The following is a 19,713-nucleotide window of genomic DNA, read 5'->3' as shown; positions in this document are numbered from 1 at the left end:
CTTAGAGCAGTTTTATGATCACAACATAGAAATTACAAATAATCATAGAAAACTGCCATTAAATTTCAAAAATTTGAATGAAAAAGCTGCATTGGCATCAGACTTCCTTAAAAACTGATATTGTTTTTTGGGGGACATTTTGTGCATCAAAAGTCCTAGTGGTATCAGTAATTGGTATCGGTAAGTGTCAATACTCACGAGTTAAATATGGATACACATATATATATATATATATATATATATATATATATATATACACACATATACATATTATTATTATTATTATTATATATTAGTTCACTGTATTAGTTCACTGTAGATTCATAAACAAAAGTAGGCCTATTCATAGTCTGTAATGAATTATTCTAACTAATCTGCCGCAGATATTGCTGCTGTATATTATGTGGGCTCATCTCTACAATGATTCATAAAAGGAGTTATTGGAGCGCTTGATCATATTTTACAAGTGCTAAATCCCTTTTCATAGGTCCAAACAAAGCAGTGCAAGCAGTCTCTCACAGGGGCTGCAACCTGTATTATGATTCTTTTTTTTTTTTTTTTTTTTTTAAACATGCAGTTTTACATGCGTGTTGGTACCTTCCATGACGTAGACCAGCGAACCCACGTCGCCCTCCTTGATGATGCAACTGTCCTTTCCATACTCCACGGGATACATGCAGTCCACGATCTCTTGGATCTGCGACAGTTCCAGGTTCTTCATGAAGTCGTTGTCCAGGATGGCCTCTTTGATCAGATCCTTAGACCTTGGAGGGGAAAAGGGACGAAACAGAAGGTGACATCACCAGATCAGACTCATAAATGTCATCGTTAAGGGATCAAATGAAGTGCAAGAGTCGCGCAGTGCAAATGTCAACTGTTTAAACAGACTTCAAACAAAAAATACAGTTTTTTTTTTTCCCTAATAGTGAATATGGAAAATATATCCCTCTCCTCATATATACATCTGCAATAGATGTCATTTAACAAAGCACTCGAAAGCAAAACTTGGAATTTTTTTACTTCAATAAACGCCTCACTGCAAGTAGATGCCACTTTGTATTATTTGTAAATCTAAATATTTTGGGCAGTATTCCACATTTATTGTTTATTTCATCAAAAGTAAATTAAAACAAAAATCATTTTAATACTATGACAGGAACAGTGAGTTTGTTTTCAAATTAAGAGCAAAGTAATTGGAACATGAAGCTTCTTATGGCAAAATTGTGTTGTCTTGTGTTGATAAGTTTACAGATGACACATGAGCTAGGGCAGCACAATTACAATACTGAAGTCATGATTTTTAATCATGATTATTTATCATGTTTGGTCAAACGTCTATTTATTGCCCTTTTTTTAAGCAAACAGTACATAAACAAGGCTTCAAGGCTTGATACTGTTGATTTGAGATTTTTCAAAATGGGTCTCAATTGACTGCTAGCACAATATATATTAGGAATCAGGTGAGAAACTCAATGCCATTTCACACTGGTAAATGATATATTAGGATTAGAAAAGCAGATGCTTTTGTCATGCAAAAATGTGGGAAATATTGCCCCCTGGTGGTAGAATGACAAAGTGCTTGATTTGACTTGTAATCAAAAAAAGTGCTTGACTTTTGAAATGTTAATATTGCAGCCAGTATCGTGATTAAAATTCGATTGTGCAGCCCTAACATGACCTATTTTCTGCTGAAAAAAATGTTCGTGTGTATCGTCATAATAACGGTGAAAAATGAATTTATGTTAACGTATCATAATCTATATCATTGTACTCTATAAAATAAATAGAGGGGGCAAAATGAATTTCATTAAGTGTTAGTAATTCCTGTACTTATTCTCTGCAGAGGATAAAGAAAATATGCCTGTGGGTATTGTGATATTGTCTGTCTACAAATGTTGCCCCACCGCTTACAACACTGCAACATTGATGCAATTAATTAGCCACTCTCTGGCTTTTTACATTGTTAGCGTGAAGCTAAACGAAATCGTCAACCCAATTCGCTCTGCGTGTCTTCTGAAAGCGGCGCGCGGAAAAAGTCAATCAGCGGCAACTTATCGAGCGCAAAGCTAATCGCTTCCATTCGCGGGCGCAACTCGGCAAGCCAAATTGGCCTTCACGCACCGTGGAAACGCGAACGTGCGGCAAACAATTAATTGTAAGGCTAACGCGGCGTTGTCAAGGTGCAGCTGGGCGCACGAAAAAAGCGCTCGATGAAATCGGACAGCGTGATGAACGCCGTCCGCCCGCTTGATGCTAGCCAAAACAAAAAGGAGCTAAGTTTGACCACATGCTGAATAGTCATCAAAGGCGCTCATTGGAGGGAGCGCGTCGGCTTTGTTTCGCCGGGACATGACAGGTTAATGATATGCATCGAGGTTAATCCAGCCACACAGGAAAAAAAAAATAAAAATAGTCCTCCTCCGCTAAGTGGAAGTGGGCCTTTAATACATTTATTCATGACCTGCGTCCGACTTGCTTTGTGCTCATTGGCCTTTAGAGCGGCGCATTTCTCTGAGCGTTGCGGACGTGGATCACCCGGAGGCGCTTGAACGCAACAGCAGGACTGGATTTGTATTTTTTGGCCCCCTAAAAAGAAAAAGGAAAAAAAAAAAACTGTATACATAAATGCCTCTGCTTAAGCACAGTCTGTAGCCCCCTGACACAAACGCTCTCACAAGACCGACTTGGAAAAGCATTACAATATGTAAACATAATAAACTGCCTCGATTCAAACGTCAAGGCTAACTTAAAAAAAATAATTATGTCATACTGTTCTCACTAAGATTCGTTAAATGCAAATAGACATTTATTTGAACTAATTGCCTGCCACTGAGACCTATATAACTCCATATTCAAGTAAAAATGTATCTTTGACGTCTATATCCGTCCATGGCAGTGAATGGGTTCATGTTATGACGCGAGAGTTTTGCATGTCTCCCGCAGCATATCACAACATTTATCTAAACCAAGCACGTCCAAACTTAAGCCCCGAGGGCCGGTATCCTGCAGGTTTATTTTCAAGATACACCTGATTCAAATGATCATTTAATCAGCAAGCTGAGCAGAAGCTCCTCAACTCACATCAAGAGTTCTTTGGCACCAAAATGCCATAAAAAGGCTGCAAAGAAAGACTTGTGACCAAATGAAACTCTTCAGATTATTTAAACATAATTTCCTAAAATCACTATGCCACAAGATGGAAGCAAAGCACTACTTTTGTCTAAATGAACCTCCTCAACTGATTTTAACATAGTTATTTGGCACCAAAATGCTACAAGGTGGGACCAAAACACAAATTTGTCAAATTGAAGCTCCATTACTCACCTTGACATGGGCTAAAGGATGCTACAAGATTGTGACAAAGCACCATGGCTGTCTAAATGAAGCTACTCTACTCACTTCAACATAGTTCCTTGGCAGCAAAATGCCACTAGAAGGAGGCAAATGCACAATTGTTTTCAAAATAAAGCTCTCAATTCCCTTTAACATGGATTACTTGCACCAAGATGACATGAAAGCCCTACTTTTGTCATAATGAAGCTCTCAATTCACTTCAACATAGTTCATTAAGAGCAAGATGGAACAAGGTGGTGACAAACCACAGCTTTTGTCTAAATAAATCTCTTCAAATCACTTCAATGTACCTTCTTGACATCGATGTCATATGGTGGCGCTAATGCACTACTTTTGTATAAATGAAGCTCCTCAACTCACATTGACATACTTTCTTGGCACAAACATGCTATAAAAAGGAGGTAAACCATTACTTTTTTTTCCAAATGAAGCTCCTCAACCCAATTCAACAGAGATCCTTGGCACCAAGATGCCACCGGATAGTACCAAAGCGCAACTTAAGATCCACAATTCACCTTAACATAGTTCCTTGACAACAAGATTCTGCAAGAAGGTGGCAAAGTACTACTTTTGTCAAAATAAAGCTCCTTAACTAACTTGAACATAGTTGCTTGGTAACAAGAAGCCACAAGATTGGACCGATGAAGTCCAAATGAAGCTCCTCAAATTAATTCAACATAGTTCTTTGGTACCAAGATGCCATACGGGAGAGGAAAATACACTATTTTTGTATAAGTAAAGTTCTTAACTCACTCCAACTTAATTTCTTGGCACCAAGATGTCATATAATGGAGGTAAACTACTCACATTGAAATGAAGGACCTCAACTGACTTCAACATAGTTCCTTCGCACCAAAATTGTCCGAAGAAGCAGGTAATGGCACTATTTTTGTCTCAATAAAGCTGACATTGATCATTGGCACCAAGATGCCACAAATGGGCACCAAAGTACTCCTTTATTGATTTTGTACAAATAACAAATTTCAGCAAATAACAAATGATAGATTCCCATCTCCTCTATGTCCATATTTTTGTTCTTAAGTAATTCCAGAATGTTCTCACATCCCACCACAGAAACAGCCATTTTCTCTAATCTCCATGTATTATCAATAAAATTATGTCATCTATATCCATTATCACATCAAGGGACCTCCTTGACACCGATTACAACATTCAGCCCTTGGCCCAATCTTGTGGCATCTTAGTGATTTGATATGAACTCTTTCCAACGCCCACCTTGCCGCGATATCTTTTCCCCCGAATCTTCCCTGATTACATTTTGACCCTTTTGTAAGATAACGTCTTCTCATTTGACATCCCTTCATCTCATACGATCTAACTTCATTTCGCATGAGCTTCTCTCATACGCCTGTTTATCACATTGTCACCTGCAAATCTTCTGACACCCACACCCACTCTCCAAGCATACTAATGTCTTGGCGGTGGGCGTCGAAGGCCTCCTGAGAACCGTACCCAAGCTCCTCCTCGGAGATTCCTGCAGATGCCGGCTTCTATTTTTATTTTACAGTGTCTTTTTTTTTTTTTTTTTATTCCCCGGCAGCGCACGGGGACTTGTTGAAAGGATTTGATGCTGACAACCTTATTAAAGAGGACACGGCGAGCTAAGGCAGAATGTGAAAGACTAACTGGCAAAACATTGGAAATCTATTATTTGACGCGTCAAGAGCCTGTGGAAATGCGCCTCATTACCCTTGTTACACTGGGGGAGGTTTGTCACCTCTTCGCGTTTATATGTTCGGCCTCTTGGGGCGACACTGAGCAGACGGCGATAAAAAAAATAAATAAAAAAAAGCAGCCTTTCTCTTTTCTGGTGAGGGTGATGCTCTCCACTGCATGGCAATGTTTAGGGCCGAGCAAGTGGGGCTTTCCTAAAAAGGGCAAACTATGCTATTTAAAAAAAAAAAGCGGGGGGGGGGGGGGGGGGGGGCATTGTAGGGGTGGTGTTAAGAGTGGGGGAGGCTCAGAGGATAAAGCGCTAGATGCGTGAGGAGCGCTCCTCTCCGTGGGCCTCGTAACAAAGATGGAGTGGGTGTGAAGCAAATAAAAGGAATACGGGAAAACTCAGCCGAATGCAACAGGCGTTATCAAAACTACATCACAGTGATGATGCTTTTTTTTTTGATGTGGAAAAAAGACAGAATGAATAATACTTAATAATAACAGCAATATTTAAGAACGGGTGGATGATTATGAGAGGAGTGCTTGCGAAAAAATGACATGGTAGCATTACAAACAAATGGTGGCGCAACACATGTAGACAGATGATACTCACAGGAATACATTTTTTTTTTATTTGTTTACAAAGAATATATATTAAATTGAATAGTCCTTTACAAAATACATGTACTTTTTGGATAGTAATTATATAATACTAATTACTTTTATTTTAGTTTTTCTATTATTTCAATATTTTATTTTTAACCAGCTTTATTTCAATTAAATAATTATATTTGAAAGCAGTGGCGGTACAAGTTTTTGAAGATTTAATATTTAAAAAATACGGATTATTAAACACATTTATTTTCGAATATAATTGTTGAATAAAATCCCAATTTATTTAAAATTATTAATATTATTTTATTTAAAACCAAACATTTTTTTCCTTTAAAAGAAAACAGTCAATTTTAATGACTATATATATTTTTATATATAAAATTGAACAAAAATATAAATGTATGTATTTATTTTCTCTATGTTATGGCGGTACAAGTTTTTGAAGATTTAATATTTTAAAAATACGGATTATTAAACATATTTATTTTTTAATATAATTCTTGAATAAAATCCCAATTTATTTCAAATTATATATTTTTTTATTTAAAACCAAACAATTTTTTCCTTTAAAAGAAAACAGTCAATTTTAATTACTATATATATTTTTTATATATAAAATTGAACAAAAATATAAATGTATGTATTTTCTTTGTGTTACATACATATATATTTCTTTATAAATGTGTATATATTGTATTTTTTATTTTAACGATAGATATGGACAATTTAACTATGGATATGGTCATACTAATTATTTTTTATATTCTTTACAATTTTATTCTTTAGATTTTTCCCTTACACTATAAAAAAAAGGCGAGAATTTGCCTGTATTCAATTTTTTATGATTTTAAAAATTACGATTCAAATAACAATATCCTCCGGGAAGCCAGTCAATTCATTTGTATGACAGCGACAATGAGTCCAAAGCATTTGACCAAAACCAATTGTCCACTATAGTGGACACAACTAAACAAGCTAGTTGTATGTTAATTGAAGTTACGAGCGAAGCTGCTCAATCTCGGCAGTTGCAAAAACAATGCTAAGATTCGCCTCCAAAACAAGTTAAAATTTTGAAGTGCGAGAAGTCCTTTATTTCGGGTATGATGATGAAGATAAATTCGCCATCCAGACGCCACTAAAAGCCTCCGTGGGCCGTCTCCTAATGGTAAAGGCACACATCATAAAAGCTTTAGTGCACCGATGATTATAGTAATGAAATTTTCATTGGAGCGTCTTGTCCTTATCTCACATTGCGAGTCCACGTCCAGACTCTTGCATTTATTTATAAACGTTTAAAGCCAAATAAAGCGCATCAAGATAAACGGGAGAAGGGGGAGGCGTTCCAAAGCAGACTCCGCGGTGACCTTTTAGCTGCCCGACGCAATAACCGACTTCGCTTTTAACGACGTTCTTCAAGCTTTGTTTGCTGTTTTTGCCATTTTTTTTTTTTTAGATGAGTCGTTCCTTCCAAGCGTTTGTGTTGATTTTTGCTTTCTCTGTGCTGAAGTATCAGTGAGCCATTTTTTTTTCTGGGAACCCCAGTTAAACAAAAAAAAAAAAAGATAGAGAGAAAAGCACTCCATTTTTGGGAGTACAGCAGCACAATTTTACATTTGTATTCCCTTGTAAAAAAAAAAAAAAATCTCTGCAAAGACGTGTCTCTTAGCGACCGCCCTGCTATGGATGCACTAGCAAGATTAACAACGGAAAGCTGTTGTGTAAACTCTCCACTCTTACATATCTAAAGAAATATTAAAGAAAAACATTAACTTCCTGTTCAAACCATTTATTTAAACAGAAACTTTATACATATATATATATATATATATATATATATATATATATATATATATATATATATATATACATATGTATTAGGGATGCAACAACATCTCGTGAGACGAGATTTTGCGAGATTTTGCGAGATTTTGCGAGATCTTGCGAGATCGAACCCACGAGATTCATTTTCTTTTGAATTTTTTGAAGGGTACAGCTTAGCTTATTGAGCCAGAAGTATAATGGAGGGCAACTAGGCTGATGGATAGGCTTGAGTTTTCATGTTCAACTATGAAAGGGTTCAGTTGCAACTTTTCTTGGAGCAGCATGTGAAAAGAAACGGTTTTAATTTGGTAATTTTCATTTATTCTGAGAGATCTCAGTTGAATAATATATTATTGCAGCAGCATATGGAAAAACTTTGCAGCCTGCTCAATAAAAATATATCATTTTGAAATTGAAAATATTAAAAATAATATCATATATATAATAATAAAATTGGCAATATTTTTGAATATTTTGAATATTTTTTTTTTATTTTTAAAATTTTGCAAAAATCTTGTCACATCTCCTTCTTGTGGAGTCAATCTTGCGAGGGATCTTATCTCGTGGTATTTGCTTAGGGTTATAACTTGTCAGATGCCTAATATATATATATATATATATATATATATATATATATATATATATATATATATATATATATATATATATATATATATATATAAATATAAAATATAAATATATATATATATATATATATATATATATATATATATATAAAATATAAATATAAATATATATATATATATATATATATATATATATATATATATATATATATATATATATATATATATATATATATATATATAATATTAGTCAATTTAATCCAGGAGTTTCTTAGGTCACTAACCAAATAACAACAATCGACCAGCAAGGCAATTAATTACTTTTCCAATAAAGTTCTTCAAAAAGAAAAAGATTACATAACCAAAGTGGAGGGGTAACATAAGAAGTGAATCTGCCTAGAGGAAGGATGGTGAAATGTTAAGGTAAACACGGAGCAGGAGCCTGTGAGAACTCTTGGTCAGCGTACTGGCAATTTGTTTAGACACGCTTTGGCACACTTCATCTTTTCCCAAAAAGCTGGCCACGCCACGAAATTTCTTCCTCGCCGCCGGAAAATTCTCCCGTGCTGAATCACATGGACGGTCTGCTTCCCGTAAGATCCCGCGTTCACCTTTCACCTTCCGACCGAGATGGGCATATTGGGAGCAGATGTGTAAGAGTGGTGGATTATGTGACCTGTCACAGACAGATCCCTGGTTCGATTCCCTTTAATGACCCTTGACTGGCCACATTTTTCTCAGCCCATATGGTCCAACGGCACACGATACATGGAGACTGACTGACTAACATTTTGAAATAGGAAATTAAGAGAAAATTTAGAGGAAAACGTCCATGGTTTGAATTCTTTTTAGGGAGGTGCAACAATGTGTTTTTTTCTTCATTTTAGGAAAGTGCAACGTTATTCATTTGTCTGTTTTGAGAGAGGTAAACAAATTACTTTTCTTCTTTAAAAAGAGCAACTATACATGTTTTTCTTTGTTTTAGGAAAGTGTAAAATTTCTCGTTTGTCCTCATTTCAAGAAAGTGAAATGTACTTGGTAATCATACATTACGTTTTTTTCAGTCAAAAGCAACATTTTCTTATTGTGAGATTGAAACAGACATATATTGTCTTCTGTTTAGGAAAGTGCATAGTGTTTTGGACAACTTTTTAGAAAAGAATGACATCTATGGTTTGTCCTCTTTTTAGGAAATGACATTTCTGATTTTTTGTTCTTTTGAGAAAGATCCAACATCCTTGACATGTCTTCTTTTTAGGGAGGTGCAACACTGTGTGTTTTTCTTCATTTTAGGAAAGTGAAACGTTATTCATTTGTCTGCTTTTAGAGAAAGATAAATGAATTAGTTTTCTTCTTAAAAAGAGCAACAATACATGTTTGTCTTTGTTTTAGGAAAGTGTAACATTTCTCGTTTGTCCTCTTTTCAAGGAAGTGAAATGTACATGGTTTGTTTTCTCTTTGGGAATCGTACATTCCTTTTTTTTCAGTCAAAAGCAACATTTTCTTTTTGTGAGATTGAAATAGCCATATATTGTCTTCTGTTTAGGAAAGTGCGTATTGTTTTGGACAACTTTTTAGAAAAGAATGACATCTTTGGTTTGTCTTCTTTTTAGGAAATGACATTTCTGTTTTGTCTTCTTTTGAGAAAAGAATGACATCTGTGGTTTGTCCTCTTTTTAGGAAATGACATTTCTGCTTTGTCTTCTTTTGAGAAAGATCCAACATCCTCAACATGTCTTCTTTTTAAGGAAGAACATTGTGTAACTTACTTAACTCTATGCTTTGGCTTTCTTTTTAAAGTGTGTGTGACTTCCATGGTTTTCCTACTCTCTAGAAAAGAACATCTGTGGTTTATCTTCTTTTTAGGACATGATGGATTATCCGTTTTGTTTTCTTTTCAGAAAAGTCGACCGTCAACTTTCTTCTTTTTAGGAAAGTACAGTGAGGATGTACTTTGCTCCTTCCCCCTGACGGCATAGTGGAAGCTTCACCTGACTTTGGCGCAGGCGGCGTGACTTCAGCTCCCTGTCTGTGACAATGTGAGAGTGACTGACTGTCTTTCTCTATATGCACCCTGGGATTGACGGGCGACAGGTCCGGGGGGGGATTCGGCCAAAAAGTGAGAGCGGGCGCAGGCTCACCTGCGACCCCGAACGTGATAAGCGATCGAGAAAACGGAAGGATGGACGGCCACATTCCATCACAGCCAAACATCGACCGCGCGATTGAATTTGCCGTGCCGGACACCTCAAAAAGAACGAGGCGACTTATGAGTGCCGTGAAACCAAATCGTGCTAAAACACCCCCTTTCGAACCGGAGGAGACTTTGGAGGAACGTCGGTCCTACAGGTGCTCCACCTGCTGCGCCTCCCGCGGCATTACGCGGCGCCGAGACGGATAACGGGTACCCGAAAGGGGAGGGGGGGAGGGTCACCTACTGTGGGCTTTTGGGGTAGAAAGGCAGCGTGACGTGGCTGAGATCGTGGATGTCGAAGGCGGTGGGCTCGGCGGAGATGGCCTGCCTCTTGGTGCGCTGCTGCTCCGAGTGCAGCTCGTTCTGCTTTTGGACCTGCTGCGTGGCCGGCTTGATGACCGAGCGGTACTTATCCAGCTCGTTCTGCAGCCTCTGGATCAGCTCGTCCTTCTGGTCCAGCTCCAGCTCCAGCTCGTCGATCAGCGCGTCGCGCTGCCGCAGCTCCTCGATCTTCTCCTGGAGCGCATACTGCAGGTCGCGCAGGGTGCCCATGTCGCCGGCAACTTTCCGCTCGCTTGGGGGTCCTCGCTCCTCTCGCGTCAAAACTTTATCCGGCATCAACAGCCCGCGCCTACGATCCCTCTCCCTTCCGTTTGTTTTTCACACCCCTCCGTGTCCGTCACGCGCTGGATCCTGACATGCCCGGCTCGGTCCCGACCGCGCAAACTTTGCTCGGGTCTCTTTCTCCCTCTCTCGCTTGCTTTCTATTTTTTTTCTCCCCTCTTTCACTCCCTCCTCCTCCTCCGCCTCGTCGTCGTCTTCGCTGCGCGTCAGGCTGAGAGGCGCATGCAGAGAAGGGCGCCTACAGGAACCCGAGGGGCGGTGCAGCGTCGGCTCGTCGCTGTCGACGAATGCCAAACCAAGCCGCCGATCGTTTCAATTAGAAGATCATGGCGCTGATGCAAATTTGACCACGCGCGACAGAATTGAACAGACATCAAACCAGTTAAGGCTTCTGAGCCAATGAATCGCAATTATATTTTACAGCCCCCCCCCCCCACACACACACACACACACACACGCACACAAAGAGAAATCCAAAAGAAAAGCCGCCTATAAATAAGATTAGCTATAAAAAGTCGAGAAGTATACCTAAAATGGTCTTGTTTAATATTGTCGAAAGAAAATAGCAATATAAACCAACTTTCAATAACTGTTATTGACTTTTTACAGTGTTTATACAGGTTACAGCTTAGTCTAAAACGGAAAAAAATAAGCAAATGCATCAAAATGCCTGAAATAAAAAAATATGCCAATCCACTCTTAAAAGTCTCATTTATCAGCAGCAGCTGAGATAGTTTAGCAAAATGCATGCAATTTGTCTTATCTGCTAATATTATATTATCCTTTTCTTCAACTGGAAAACCAAAATATCAGCACAGCTGATATGAAAGTAATCAGAGCATCCTGCATTTCTCCTGTAGAGTTGCTTCTATTGAATATTCAGGAAGGTATTGAGATCAAAAAAAAAAAAAAAAAGATTTTTCTCACACTCTGAACTCTGCCACTTATGTATCTGCAGTTTTTTACCTGCCACCAGGGGGCAATCTTCCGTTTAATAAAAGGAGACAGAAGACGACGCTATTGAATTATTGATTTTGAGTTTGAACTGTTATTTGACATTTTATGGTGCCTTACTGGGTCTCAGGTAAACCCCCAAATCTTGTAAAATCTCTTTTCTTCTATTCTTGTAAAATGTTGTATTTCTAAAAAGATATTTAGGTAGCAGTTTCTCAAAAACACATTGGCAGCTATCGACGTCAAAGATCATTTTTTTACCGGGCTGAAAAATTAACGAAAAACAAATAAATAAATAAATAACCCCACAAAATTCCAGTTGTTCTAGCAAGCTTTCCTGGACATGATATTTTTGCTTGAAGGTTCAAGAATTATGGCCAAAAAGCTCAACCTTGATCTCATCAGACCGCGTAACAAGAACTTCTTCCAAGAACATGTGGGAAAATGTGTCAGTTGTTAATTTTTACATCCCCTCTTGAAGAGTTTAAAACAAAACCATGAAAGTGAATTATACAGCTAAGGTTATACAGCCGATTAACGTTGTAAAAAGCTTTGTCACGATTTTATCTTTTACTTGTTTTTTTTTTAATAACCCTGACCTGGCATTTTAATAGGGGTGTGTAGACTTTTTTATATCCACTGTATGTGCCTTGCGATTGACCGGCGACCAGTCATGGGTGTATTCAAGCAGCTTCAGACTAATGAGCTAATAAAAACGGATAGATGAAATGAATACGTCAAAAGTGTGCAGTGTTATCGTTTTAAAAATCACAGGAAATGCATCAAATCTCACGTCTCGTCTATTAATTGATAACAACAGCAAAGAGCATTTCCTTTTCTATAAAATAACAAGAACCGTTGGAGGCAGCGGGAAGCATCTCCTGGTCTCATCCTGAGCCTCATGTGCACATCTCCAAAGTCATCTCCCGCGCAAATTCAGCGGAGGAATAAAGTGTCAAGGCCAATCAGACGAGATGGAGACTTGGTGGGGTTTCAAATAAAATCGCAATTACTCCAGCCAAAATGGGAGACAACATGCCGGCGAGGATAAACTGTTTGTTTTTCTTGCTAAAAGGAAAAGCGGGTGAAACACGTCCTCAGATAAGATGATCTATTAAGACGAGGCCAAATGAAGAGCACAGCTGCCCTCTAGTGTTTGATAAGAGTATTTTTTTTTTAACGGAGGCGATGGCATGCCGCTTGTCATGCAAACATCACGTGACGGCTTAGGAGGACAATTTGGGAAGTAGGTTGTGTGATCAAATACAAAAGATGCAAAAAGCGGGAGGGATTCGATCGCAGCTAAAATGAAAAAAAAAAAAAAAAAAAGGCATTTGCACAGAAGCAAGTGGAATTTCCAGCAAAGTCCTTGAGTGTGAATTCATTTGCAACACAAGTAGGGAAACTTTCTCCGAGCGACCAACAAAAAACGCTGTTATTAAAAAAGAAAAAAAAAAAAGGGGGGGGGGATGTCATTCGAAGTAGATTTTTTCACAAGCTGTACTTTACTTGCGTATGTACTCCTACTGTCAATACTTCGACTTCAATACAAAGTGAAAGTACTTTTGCCCTCTCATAGACTCTCAAAACTAAAAAATATCTGTACTGGGAAAACATTCAGATGGGAACCACTGAGCCCAGTGGGGATGAAAGTCTTCATATGGTGCACTACACAAAACTGGATTCAATTATACATCTCATAAATTAAATTAAAAAATAGATAAAAAATAAATTGAATATGCCATTAACTTACTTTAAGGTTCCTCTATGTACCAAAATATGGCATTTTCCTTTAAATTACATAAAACAAATGGAAATGTTCTATGATCTTTTTTCCATGTGTTCAAAAAATACATATTTTGTTCATAACACATAATAAATAAATACCGGTAATTAAATGCAATGAAAGACAAATATCCAGAGGAAGGAAAATGCCTCAATCAAAATCTGTGGTTGTACAACTGAGAAAACTGCAAAGACCTGGAACAGAATACAGAATAAAATGATGCTGTAGTGTCTCATTCTGAACACCAGGTGTCACCCTCGTAATGATATACAAACCTTACTTACTAAAGTACTTTTAATACTTAAGTAATATATTAACTTAATGCATAAAGTGACTGCCTTTTTTTTTACATAATTGCCTAAAGTAATGGGTTATCTTAGATATTTAATACTGAAAGTACTTTAGATAATAAAATTCGGAAGTATGCATTACTTTAGAACTTCGATCAAGTCATATCAGTCATTTTTAGACACTGCTTTCGTGCATGAAATACTTCAAATTTTTGGGGAAAAAGATATGAATGAATACTTAGGATTGAATGTCTGGACTGGAAGAAAAAAACGTCTTTGGGATTGTGTGAGTTAAATGGGATATCACGTCAAATATTTGTTTTACAAGATATGTTCTCCGCAACCCAAATTATTATTGCATTTATGGCATTCGAGTAAGTGTCAAAATCCACCACTTTTTAATTTATCTCCGAAGGTAGCCATTTTTCTTCTCTCTGTCCCGTGAATATGACATCACTGCAGCGCAGTTCTCAACCAATCACGCCGCAGCTTCTGAATGTCACAAGCGTTAATCCGGCAAACATGTGAGCTGTGATTGGTCGTTACTTGAGCCCCAAGCAACTGTGATGTTATTTTCAGAGGGTGAAAATGCCCCCCCAAAAAATCTGAATTCATAAACCACAAATGCAACACTAAAACAATAGACTCTTTCCCCGCCCATGTGAATGAACGACTTCCAAAACTGCCCAGCTTTGAAATGGACCTCGACTTCCAGCGCAGCGATTAAACAAAGTTGAACTCGGCGGGTACCCGGAGACTCAAGCTGTGACCTCACCAACCTCAGCGCGCGCGCACACACACATCCTGGCATGACGGAAACGAAAAAAAAAAAAAGCCCACTCACTGTCCTTCAAAGCACCTCCGGGCTTTAAATTTCACCTCCCCAACCATCCGAGCTCAGCCCTTTTCCTATGCAGATCAATAGAAACCGGATCCGGCGGTAATCTGACAACGGCTGGTGCCACCGCCTGCTCCCGGGGTGGAATATGGATGGGAAGAATGGTGAATAGAATTGGGGGGGGGGGCATCATGTCAGACATGTATGACACAGGTGCCCGCAGTGAGAAAACACGTTACGTCACCGGCGCTGCTTTCTGCTGGACGGCATACGCGGGATTACACGCGGGGGCCTCGTGTTGTAATGTTTTCAAGGGCTCGCAAGACATTTTGTCCTGGTCGGGAACATTTTGTGTGCTTCCACGAGCCTTCGGGGAGTTTCGCCGCCGCCGCCGCTGGCAGTCCAAGCGTCAATTAAAGTTTGCAAATGAGGACCTGCCCCGCGCGTCCTTTTGTCTCGATTGAAATTCATTCATCTGATGCGTTCCAGCCGGTTGGCTGTGGTTCTTTTGCGTGACACAATATTAGGTACACCTCTGACAAAAACATTTTTTTTTTGGATTGATGATGTACTTTTGTAAGACTGTTTTTGATCCTTCAATGGGCATTGTGCTTCTCCTTCTGGTGTGGGCAGATTGCCCACTAGGGGCACTATAATCCATAAAAATACTATTTTTTTTGTTTTAATGAAACAGAAAAATGACATCAACACTGAGCCCCAATAATATAATGAATAAAAACACTACGCGTGGATTTAATGAGAAAACAAATAGACGTAGACACTAAGCTTGAATAATATTGGTCATTCGGTGCAGAGGATAAAGAAGATATACCTGTGTAACATTAGTTGCTATTGCTTGCGTTCAAATTGATGGTTTTTTAAATGTTAGGGATTACTGTGACGTTAATGCTAGTTTTCTTAGCCTGTCTATGGCTTTCTGCATTGTGTGTAAGCGTTGGGCTAGCATGATGCTAATGCAGCAGTTCTGCCACTTAGCTGCTGTTCTTTTGAATGGGCCCGCTCTCTGGTCGCAATATTAGGTTTTTTATTATTGATAATAATGCACTTTTGTCGTACTACTAAAGATGCTAGCGATGCTAGTTTTCTTAGCCTGTCTAAGGCTTTCTGAATTGAGCTGTGTTAGCATTAAGCTAATACAAAGCAAATGCAGTGTGGTTCAACGTTCATTCTCTTTTTATTGTAAGTGGCGACCATCTTTGTGGCATTTTTGAAAACAAAAACAATTGTTTAAATTGTTTAAATATGTGAACTATTCTGATTTATTGCTAATTATATTGCATTTGCACGAGTTAAATCGAGTTTTTAGTGTCGTCATTTGAAACACGATGGTAATTTTGACAAGCTTCGGCCTGCCACAAAATAAAATTGGAAATGAAATTTGTGAGCCAATCGGAGGATTTGAGACGATTTCCCAAAGACAATAAAATAGAAAAATGCTTTTTTTCACAAAAATATCTTAATTGCTTCATCCGATTTTCAAATTTTGATGTACGCGGGTGAAATCGGCCTTTCCAAACATACTTTGCATTTTTAGAGATTTTGTTTTAAAAATCTTATCATGTTGTTATTTTGAAATATGTTTGCTTGCGCCCACTTAAATAACGCTTTGCAAGAAATATTTTGTTAATTTTCCTAAAATTTTGGGGGGTTGTTTTTACATTGTAACTTTTTTCAAGGCTAAGCTTTTTTTTCCCCAAAATTAGGCATTTTTTTTTGTTTTTTTGTTAAATTTGTCAACACAAATTTCACACAATTGGTGATCATTTGTGATTAAAAAAAAAACATAACTGTTATATCAAGAAGAAGGATTTCTGTAACTTTTGTGCATAAAACAGACGCACAACAGAATTTGAACAGTCTTTCAGTCAACATCGATTTCGATCCCCAAACTAAATCACGCGAACCACATCAGGATCAACAATATTTGGGGGAAATAATCGAAAAATAAAAAGTAGTCTGTGCTTTCAGATAGCAATCATATTAATACAGTATTGTAAGAAAAATATTAAATCATGCATGGCTCATCTAGAGTACATCATACAAGATGAAATAATTAAATCCAAGTCTAATGTGAATTAGAAAGGTAAATCTCCATTGCAGAAGATACAGTACGCAATTAAACTGGATAGTCATTTTTTATGACATTCTTGTTTCATAGTGGGCCATAAAATATTTTTATAATGTGAAAATGGCTCAATGGGGAAACTGGGTTGGGGCGTGAGGGTGTACCTAATGATTTGCCCAAACTTAATGGGCTGCAAATCCTGCACTGGGTCTATTTAAAGCTCATTTCTGATGCTTAGTGGGTGATAAGTGACAAGTCAAGTGACCCATGGGGGGGCCAAACAAGTCGTAAGGCGACATGAAAGGAGGGCGGGGGGTCTGGCCACTATGGAATGTCGTTTGAGCGTTTACGCCATATCCTTCATATCCAGCTCGGAGTCCGCGTACTAGTATATTCTTTGTCCTCGCTAGTAAGACAATCCGACACAGGATTGTCTTCACCATCTCTGCCGTCCACTAATTTGACATTTTTTGGACACTACTAGAGGATTGTTGTACACACTGTCCACACTAGTAGCACAAATTAGCACTAGTAAACTACTAAGCTGCTGTGCTGCACTAGTAACTCGACTCAACCCAACTAGTAGCCATGTGTCGCAAAATCGCCAGCTTTTCTTCATTTTAAAAGTGGGGGGGGGGGGGGCAATGTCGGGGGGGGGGGGGTTGCCATGCGAAGTGTGATAAAATAAGGATTGTCATCTTTTTTCAGGTACTTTGATGCGCTTGGGTTTTTTTCTGCTTAGACAAACATTGAACTTGTATTAATGCTGTAAAAAATAGTTAACTGTTGTTGGAAGTTGGTTTATATTGCTTTTTCTGTTTGTCAATGAACAATATTTATAGATTATAACCCTATTAATGGTCGGCGTGGCAAGTTGGGGGGCGTGAAATGTTTTCTCTTTCTTTGGGGGGGCTTTACAAAATATAACTGGACTGGAAAAATGTTTTATTCTCTTCATGAGCAGAAATCTCTGACTTATGACAACAAAGACTATAAAATGGAAAGAAGATCAAGGATGTTGATTAAATTCTCAAATTTGTATTGTTTTACTAGCAGGGGAAAAGTTATTAAGACAGTCGTTTCTACTAATAATTGTCTTACAAGTGAGTAGAAACAATATACTGTAGTGTACATGGACCTTAAGCTTTCTCAAAGTTATTGGATGCTCAAAAGGCTTAGTTATTATAATAACTCCATTGAAAAATGCCTTTATTTTGGTAAGTTTTACAGGGATACAAATTGCTATTAGGGACGCAAATTTACGGCAGAGTACGAGATAATAGAGAATTTCTGTTTAAAATATGCCAAGAGATACCAGTACAATTGCAGTTTTCAAAGTTCAAAAAATCCGACTTGACGCCGGATCATTTTTATGCATCTAAAATGGTTTTGCGCTGTTTAAAAAAATGAAGAGGTACATGTTTGAAAAATGGTTGAGAACCAATGCATGAGTACATGGATCTTAACAAGGAGAACAAATAAACTGCTTATTAAGATAATTAAATGATAATAATAAATATTATAATAATAAATAATAATTAAATATTATTAATTTCCAACTTAATGTTGTATACCAGGTCAAAAGTGACTAGTACAGTCCTTCTCAAATATTGGGGCGCGGATGAACCCCAGGAAAAAGTCTGTGTTTCTGCCATGTTAAGTGTAATTAAATCTTTTTTTTAAATTTCAGACACTTTGATGCACTTTTTTTTTCTTCTTCTTTTAGACTAACCTGTAACCTCTATAAACAGTGTAAAAAAAATAGTTAACGGTTGTTGAAAGTTGATTACGGTACAGTATATTGCTTTTTAATTTTGTTCAAATTAAAAAGGATATGGTTTTGGGTATACTTATACAATTATTCTAGATTATCGGATTTATTGTGGTGCCGCGAGTAGGACGCAAAATGTTTTCTCTTTCTTAAGAAAAGCTTTTTAAAATATAATTAAGAAACACTGGATTAGACCCGGAAAATCCTAGCATGACAGTTGAATTGAGCGTTTTGTAGTACATGCACCTTAAAGTGGATCTAAGGAATATGGAATAAAGGCTCAAGCGGCTTTCCCAAAAGGACCGGAAGCATATGGTCCAGCTTGGTGCGCGGTGTCTTCTTCTAATGGAGTATTAAATATCCTCAGACATGCACTTCGGCTACTAAAAGCCAATAATGCATCACACTTCCTCCGGAGGCCCCCCCGGGGGACCGCGCGTGATGGATCTGATCAATTAGGAGCTCTTTTACAGAGGCTGCGTCATCCCATGCCCCCCCACCCACCAAGAACCCACCCGGCAGCCCATTCATGAGAAAGTTGAAGATGTGAAGGATGACTTACCAGTCGGTTTTGGCGTATTTGCGGAAGGTGTGTCTGGACACGTCCTGGTGGGTCTGGGGTTCGGCCGAGATGCCCTGCGCGCGCCGGGTCCTCGGGCCCAGAAGTTGCGCGCTGGGCAGCACCGACTGGCACTTGTGCAGCTTCCTCTTGAGCTCCTGCACCTCTTCCTCGCGGTCCAGCAGGCGCCTCTCCAGATCGCGGATCCTCTCCTCCTTCAGCAGCAGGATCTTGGCAAAGTCCTCGTCCAGGTCGCTCATGCTTGCGGCTGCCGTGCAAGTTTCCCCGACTCCGAGAGAAGGGGAGGGAGAGAGAAAAAAAAAAACGTCCGTCCTCGCCCCCCACCCCCGGCTCCACTTGTTGGGATGAGCCGAGCAAAGCGTGGCGTTAAGCGGCCCGATGGAGCGACGTTAGCCCGCTGGAGCCTCTCCTCGCTTGGCTTGTCTTCTTTTCTTAGGGAGGGAGGGAGGAAGCTGATGTCTCATTGAGAAAACCAATGACAGCGGCTCGCGACCGAGCGCTCGTCGACCCCCCCCTCCCTCCTCTTCCTCATT

General features: G+C 38.6%; 1 protein-coding gene across 2 annotated transcripts in view; it reads right to left on the bottom strand.

The window, feature by feature from the left end:
• LOC148419905 (cGMP-dependent protein kinase 1) overlaps positions 1–19,508 on the bottom strand; it is a 122,428-nt gene extending 102,920 nt beyond the window's left edge. Inside the window, exons 1-2 of one of the 2 annotated variants that reach the window (XM_088421731.1) lie at positions 19,163–19,508; positions 598–764 (exon numbers count right to left, since the gene is read on the bottom strand). In XM_088421731.1, coding sequence (XP_088277857.1) covers positions 598–764; positions 19,163–19,419 — 424 coding nt within the window. In that variant the 5' untranslated portion in view covers positions 19,420–19,508. Of the gene's footprint in view, positions 1–597; positions 765–10,495; positions 10,986–19,162 lie in introns of those variants that run through there. The other variant, XM_088421730.1, reaches the window with a different exon arrangement.
• Positions 19,509–19,713: the final 205 nt, after the last annotated feature.

This window comes from Hippichthys cyanospilos, chromosome 8 (assembly GCF_059441005.1).
Source record: "Hippichthys cyanospilos isolate Australia breed blue-spotted pipefish chromosome 8, RoL_Hcya_1.0, whole genome shotgun sequence".
Lineage (NCBI taxonomy): Eukaryota > Metazoa > Chordata > Actinopteri > Syngnathiformes > Syngnathidae > Hippichthys > Hippichthys cyanospilos.
This window is presented reverse-complemented; position numbering and strand designations above follow the sequence as displayed.